The sequence below is a fragment of the Tribolium madens genome, unplaced genomic scaffold, assembly GCF_015345945.1.
Source record: "Tribolium madens isolate multiple individuals breed KSU strain unplaced genomic scaffold, Tmad_KSU_1.1 Scaffold_2;HRSCAF=44;Tcas5.2_LGX, whole genome shotgun sequence".
NCBI classification, from domain to species: domain Eukaryota; kingdom Metazoa; phylum Arthropoda; class Insecta; order Coleoptera; family Tenebrionidae; genus Tribolium; species Tribolium madens.
In genome coordinates, this window is record NW_025400995.1 from 528,780 (window position 1) to 536,044 (window position 7,265).

Below are 7,265 nucleotides of genomic sequence, written 5' to 3' on the forward strand. Positions count from 1 at the left end.
GAATTTATTTGCGGCGGGGCATGATACAGGCATGATTATTTTCAAACTAGAGCGTGAAAGGCCGGCATACACCGTACATAGAAACTTCCTCTACTATGTCAAAGATCGTCATTTGCGCAAACTTGATTTCACCACGTCCAAAGACGTCCCTGTTCTTCAGATTAGAGGTGGGGGCAAAACTCCCGTTTATAGAATGTCGTTCAATCCGGCCGAAAATGCCGTTTTGTTATCAATCCGATCTTCGAATTTGGATAATAGCACTTATGATTTGTATACGATCGCAAAAGAATCCGATCGTGATGATCAAGTCCCCGAAGCTGAAAGTAAACGATCATCAGGATTGACAGCAATTTGGGTCGCTCGAAATCGATTTGCGGTTTTGGACCGGTCACATCAACTCGTTATTAAAAATTTGAAAAATGAGGTACACAAAAAGGTGCAAACGCCACCTTGTGATGAAATTTTCTATGCCGGAACTGGAATGCTACTATTGAGGGATCCAGAGCATTTGACTATGTTTGACGTTCAGCGGAAACGTACCCTGGAACAAGGTATAGTCAATTTTGTAGTAGATCAATTTAACGTAATTATTTCTAGTCAAAATAAATAAATGTCGCTATGTTGTTTGGTCTCACGATATGAATTTTATCGCATTGTTGGCTAAACATACAGTTACTATTTGTAACCGAAAATTGGAAGTTTTGTGCTCTTTGCATGAAAATACAAGAGTCAAATCAGGGGCTTGGGATGATTCCGGTGTTTTTATTTATACCACTAGCAATCATATCAAATACACTTTGATTCATGGGTAATTACARTTTTTTATACAGGGTGTCCCAGCGAGTTGAAAAAGTCCCTTAGTGACCTTTAAATGGTAAAATAAAAAAAATGTATAGGTCACCTAAAATTATTTTTAACAGCATGTCCCAAAAATAAGTTACGATACAAACTTGTGTTTTTTAAATGAAACACCGTATGTTTCTTTGCATTTTTGGATGTAGCCTTTTACAACAATACACAAAAACTAAGACAGCTAGAACAATTTTTTTCTTACTTTTGCAAAGAAGAAAGTACAGAATTTAAAGCCGTAGCAATTTTTTAGTGTTTTGCATTTGTAAACATTAACAAATTAAGAAGTTTGTTAAAAGTTAAGTAACGTAAAAAAATTGAATGGAACACGTATTTTTTATTTTTGCATCTAATAGATTGATAAATTGTCTATCTAAAAAAATAAACTTTTAATGTCTAGAATTGATAAAAGAAAAGATATTTAATTAGTTATTTATTTACTAAGATAACAAGTAAATGCCATTTTAAATGGTAAAATTAAATTAATAAAAACTATTTGTTACTATGAAATAAAATGACCAAATCTAGTGACTATTTAATATAACTCTTTAAAATATTGATACTTAATTTTTTTGATAAATTTGTAAATGACAAAATAATTTCATTATTAATTTTTATTCAATTCAAACAGGTTGACGTGCTAACTCATTTGAACTCGTAGCAACCTTTACAAAAAAGGAATATTTAAATTGAACTATTGAGATTTTTTGCAACCAAGGTATTGCAATCGCAAAGCAATTGTAACAAATTTACGAATTTGTTTTTGCTAATAATTGTTCAGTTCAGTTATATTATTAAAACTAAATTAATCAACTTTTATTTTTGTGAATTAAAAAAAATCATAGCCATTGGAAAACTGTCTACCTTATTAATAAACAAATTATTACAAAAAAATTACTTCTAACTTTAATACAATAATATTTTGCAAATTAATTTTGAATACGAATAAAACAAACACTGTTGTAGTAAGAAAAAAATACCTTACTACATAATAAATAGTTTACAATTTTTTTAATTTTTTTTCTTCTTGGATCTTCTTGGTATGGAAACGATGAACACAAATACGATTAGCCCGTCACACCAAACTTTTATTTAAAACACAACGCGTTTCAACCACAAAGTGGTCATTCTTAGGTGAGAATAAAACTAATTTTTTTTTAAATATTTTATCTTCTCTTTACTATAGTAAAATCGATGTATTTGTTGTCAAAGTTTGTTTGGACTGAATAAAAATGAAATGAAATTATTTAATTTGTCAATTGCAATACTTGTTTTCATATAAAAATAATTAAGCTAACAATAAATTAAAGAGTTATGTTACATTGTGCCTGGTTAGATTTGGTCATTTTAATTCCTAATAATAAATGGTTTTAATTAGGTATTACTAATAATAATATTGTTTATTTAATTATGCCATTTACTTGCTACCTTTGTATATAAATAACAAACATTGATTATTTATTATTATTTTGTAATTTAATTTTTAAATGCAGTATAAAGTTGTAAATTTTTCAAAATAATTTGTTATTTACTCAATTGAAAGTAAAATCGGTAACTGAGTTTCACTAAATATACTGTTAAATAAGAAATGACGTTTACAGTGGGAAAGATATTAGGAGGACAATCTTTTCTACACTGATTGTACCTTCTTCTTTGCAGTAGTAAAAAAAATATTTCTAGATGTCTTAAAAAGTGCATGTTTTCATCAAAAAAAAACGTCTTATTTATTAAACCAATAAAAAACATTGTCATAAAAATCATTAAAAAACATGGTATTTCATTTAAAAAACACAAGTTTGTTTGAAACGCGCTGTATAGTTGAAAATAATTTTAGGCAATGGACTAGATTAGTATCTATCAATGTCCTTGTTTTTTTTAATTTTACCACATCAAGATCATTAATGGACTTTTCCAACTCGCTGGGACACCCTGTATTACGTAAAGATAATTTGTTATTTTTTTTAGCGACCATGGGATTATTCGTACTCTCGACTTGCCAATTTACATCACTCGAGTTAAAGGAAAGCATGTCTTTTGTTTAGACCGTGAATGCAAGCCTCGTGTTCTAACAATCGATCCTACAGAATACAAATTTAAATTATCTTTGATTCACCACCGCTACGATGAAGTCTTATTCATGGTTAAAAATTCGCGTCTAGTGGGTCAAGCAATAATTTCATATTTGCAACAAAAGGGTTACCCTGAGGTGGCTTTGCATTTTGTCAAAGATGACAAGACTCGTTTCACTTTGGCACTAGAATGTGGCAATATTGAGATTGCATTGGACGCAGCTAAAGCCCTAAATGATAAACTTTGTTGGGAACAATTGGCCCAAACCGCTTTGTGGCACGGCAACCACCAAGTGGTCGAAATGTGTTATCAGCGAACTAAAAGTTTCGAGAAATTGTCATTCTTGTATTTAATCACCGGCAATTTGGAAAAGTTGCGTAAAATGACAAAAATTGCTGAGATTCGCAAAGCACGCTCATCGCAATATCATGGTGCTTTATTACTTGGTGATGTTGAAGAAAGAATAAGAGTTTTGAAGCAATCAAACTTGACATCTTTAGCTTATTTAACAGCTGCAACTCACGGGTACGAGGAGGAAGCTGAAGAATTGAAAGGTTTGATTGGGAATGAGAAAAAAGTGCCCGATGTTGACCCCAACGCAAAATTCTTTATCCCTCCACCGCCAATTCAACAAGCTGAGAGCAATTGGCCGTTATTGACAGTCAGTCGCAGTTTCTTTGAGACTAACGCAATGGTTCAAGCTGCGTCAAATATGAAGAGTTTGATGGTTGAACCAACAACTGAAGCTTTGGATGAGGAAGTTGGTGGTTGGGGTGACGACGATGAGGAGATTGATGTTGACACCGAACGCAAATCGGACGATGCAGTCCCAGGAGATGGTGAAGGTGGTTGGGATGTTGAAGACGCTGATTTGGAAATACCTGATTTGGGAACGTCACAAACGCAACAATCGAGTGAAAGTTTTATTCATTTGCCATCTCAAGGGCCTAGTCCGACTTTAGCATGGACGAAAAATTCACAATTTGCCGTCGATCATGTCATGGCTGGGTCATTTGAATCGGCTTGTAGATTGTTACATGACCAACTTGGAATTGTTCATTTTGAACCGTTTGAAAATATTTTCTTATCGTTGTATAGCGGATCTAGAACTAGCACAACGTGGCAACCAAATTTGCCATCAAACTTCACTTATCCTTTGCGTAATTGGAAGGATGCAGGCCCGAAAGGGGGGCTTCCGGTTGCAGGAGTCAAATTGAACGATTTGGTCCAGAAATTACAGGTATCTAATTTACCGAAACTTGCGCATTTATATTATTATTATTATCTTGCAGGATTGTTACCAACTCACTACTGGGGCCAAGTTTAGCGAAGCGATTGAAAAATTCCGAAATTTGATTTTGTTAATTGCGCTTTTGATTGTTGACACGAAACAAGAGGTGTCCGAAGCTGAACAACTATTCCGTCTTTGTCGGGAATACATTTGTGGTTTGCAAATGGAGACGCTTCGCAAAAGCTTGCCGAAAAACTCAATAGAGGAACAGAAGCGTCAATGCGAAATGGCCGCTTATTTTACTCATTGCAACTTGCAACGTGTCCACCAAATTCTAACACTTCGGACTGCGCTTAATATGTTTGTTAAATTGAAAAATTACAAAACTGCGGCTTCTTTCGCGAGAAGATTGCTTGAGTTGGGTCCGAAACCGGAAGTGGCGTCACAAGCGAGAAAAATTTTGCAGGTTTGTGATTCAAATTTGACGGATGAGTTGCAATTGCATTACGATGAACATAATCCATTTAATTTATGCGGTTATTCGTATACTCCGATTTATCGAGGCAAAGCCGAGGAGAAATGTTCATTTTGTGGCACTTCGTATCTTCCGAAGTACAAGGGTGCTATCTGTAATGTTTGTACAGTGGCTGAGATTGGGAAAGATAGTATTGGACTTAGGATTAGTGTTCACCAATTTAGATAAATGTTCCAAATGTTTAATGCTTTGTATTTAAATAAAAGTCGTTTCAGATAATATTTTTTTTATTAAGCTGTAAGTGTTCATCAAACAAAGGACTAACATGCAATTGCTATGTATGTAAAAAAATTCTAGTTGCTATAATCCGAATTGTTCGCTACAAATCATTTTGTACCATTTTATATTAAAAAAAAAACTGTGACCGAAATATTTAGCGCGTGTGTACGTTTACTACCCCCGCCCCTAGTCGAGCAATTAAGTATGAGTACCCTCATTAACCTTGAAAAATCTCGCCGAAAGTTAGACTTTCAATATCACATAACACTGTTCCTAATCTAAACGAGCAAAATAACAATGTGAATAAATTTAAAATGAACCTGACAAGGGCTTCGATCCAGGAACAATTGTGTAATCAAAGAGCCCGTTAAAAGGCACAGTTTGTAATAAAAATACACAAATTTTTGGTGCTAATAAATTACACTGCTCCGCAAACATTGGCTCAGTGACGAGACTTTATATCACAATATAAATTGCACAATAAAACTGCATCTAAAAGAAGTACACAAAGACAGCTTGAAAAAAGCCCAGCAAACACACAATTATCATAATTTCAATGAAACTAGGACTAAAACGAGACTTCATGTTAGATTCCAAAACACGGTTTACATTCCGCTGCAACTGACTTATTTTTTCACCATGTTCTTGGAGACTTTGTTCAAGGTCATGGATCGCCAACATAATACTGAAAAAAACGTTTCAAACAAACCGAAGTATTTTATACAGACCCACCTAGAATTTGTCGCAGCTAATGGCATTTTTTTCACAGACTGGGTCGAATCGGAATGAAATTCTTCCGATGTTGTGGCACTATCATTAACATCGGCGTCAGACGAGACTTGCTTTGGCGCCATTTTCCGTTTCGTCACTTTTAAAGTAGAAGATCGTGTATCGCCCTAAATAAAAACTACAATATTTACACACAAAAATTGAATGGGGCACCTGTGGTGGGTCCACACTAATTATACTGGCAGTGCGTATCATTGGTGTTGGGTGTTTTGTCCTTGTTTGTATGACGTAGTTATACTCATACTGATATAAATCATTTCGGGGGTCCCACGGTCGTAAATCTGAATGCTTGTAAACCCATTGTCCACTTTTTAAGTCTTGTTGGAAATGCACAGGGAGCCACTCTTCGCATTTCGCTTTCCGCTCCTTTGAACGCGCTATAACAACAAGTTAAGCTAGTTAACCTTAAGTTATTAACTAAGTACCCCTTTGGGCTTCCTCGAGAAGGGTTTTTTCCTCAGTTGCCGCATTCATGTCATCTCTTAAAATGGCCGCAGATACGTGTTGCCATAATCTTTCAGATTCATATTCCTCCTGATGGTCCACAGGGACTGTATACCTTATTAATCTTTGTCTCCGAATTTGTGGTGTGGAATTCCAAAATACTTGTTGTTCACCTGTTCTCTTATCTTTGATATAAATCGTACCATCCCAATACCCATCAATGGTCGCCAACGTCTCTTTCCCTAGTTTTAAACGACCAGAAATACAATTCGTTTGTTCAACTCCACCCAGAAATGGCTACAAGTCACTTATTTTATCACCTAATCAAAAAAATTCAAACTTATTACTTTGAGTTTAAATTCGATTTCGGTAAAATATCCAGTCTTTTCACAGTCAATTGATACTTTTCCGCCCAATTCCATTGTAAGTGTACCCATGAGAATACCCTTGCAATGGGCATACGGGACGGTAAGTGTATAGTCTTCGCCTCTTGGTAGCAACGTCAAAATTGCTGTACCATCCAATATGGCTGATGTTGAATTTCCGTAGAATTTCGACCGTGCCAAAATACTTGCACTTATTGAGAAACCATCTTGTCTATTAGTGACATAAAATGCAGAAACCTGTTTCGGGCTTATTTAATAAACTTGTTTGAATCGTTTAAATTTCTTACAGGAGGATGATGTGACACTTGTTCAGCTAAGTAGAAAGTTTTTGAACCATTAGGGTGTAACCAGTAGCAACGAAACGTCTCACCAAGGATGGGATTATACGGCTTTTTTAAACCTTTTGGTTTTTTATATAAACCGGAAAGGTACCATTTTACTACCATTTTCATACGAGTAAAAGCATCATCTTCAAGAACCGCTCTATAAATTTTAATTAATTGTTATCACTTATTGTAATAATTATTACCCCGATAGTATATCAACATGGTAGTATGAATCTGTTAACTTATCAAGAAACGAACGTGGTTCGAGGATAAAAGTGGGTAAGACAACTTTACTTAAGTCCATTCCTGGTCTAACTTGCTTGACAAGATACCAAATAAGCGATTTGTGTTCTTCCGCTAACTCTTCAACTTGAGCACCCGCCTAAACAATGCATTATCACTACATACAGTCGAAC

General features: G+C 34.8%; 2 protein-coding genes across 3 annotated transcripts in view; one reads left to right on the forward strand and one right to left on the reverse strand.

The window, feature by feature from the left end:
- The window catches only part of LOC123006718 (coatomer subunit alpha), a 16,358-nt gene extending 11,454 nt beyond the window's left edge, over positions 1-4,904 (forward strand). The window contains exons 5-8 of one of the 2 annotated variants that reach the window (XM_044401414.1): positions 105-551; positions 598-808; positions 2,815-4,159; positions 4,212-4,904. In XM_044401414.1, coding sequence (XP_044257349.1) covers positions 105-551; positions 598-808; positions 2,815-4,159; positions 4,212-4,853 — 2,645 coding nt within the window. In that variant the 3' untranslated portion in view covers positions 4,854-4,904. Of the gene's footprint in view, positions 552-597; positions 809-2,814; positions 4,160-4,211 lie in introns of both variants that reach the window. The other variant, XM_044401413.1, reaches the window with a different exon arrangement.
- LOC123006719 (oxysterol-binding protein-related protein 8) overlaps positions 1-7,265 on the reverse strand; it is a 10,530-nt gene that overhangs the window by 703 nt on the left and 2,562 nt on the right. Inside the window, exons 6-12 of the mRNA XM_044401416.1 lie at positions 7,053-7,231; positions 6,811-7,006; positions 6,485-6,760; positions 6,119-6,434; positions 5,847-6,070; positions 5,637-5,800; positions 5,490-5,589 (exon numbers count right to left, since the gene is read on the reverse strand). Of these exons, the coding sequence (XP_044257351.1) occupies positions 5,490-5,589; positions 5,637-5,800; positions 5,847-6,070; positions 6,119-6,434; positions 6,485-6,760; positions 6,811-7,006; positions 7,053-7,231 (1,455 nt within the window). The remainder of the gene's footprint in view (positions 1-5,489; positions 5,590-5,636; positions 5,801-5,846; positions 6,071-6,118; positions 6,435-6,484; positions 6,761-6,810; positions 7,007-7,052; positions 7,232-7,265) is intronic.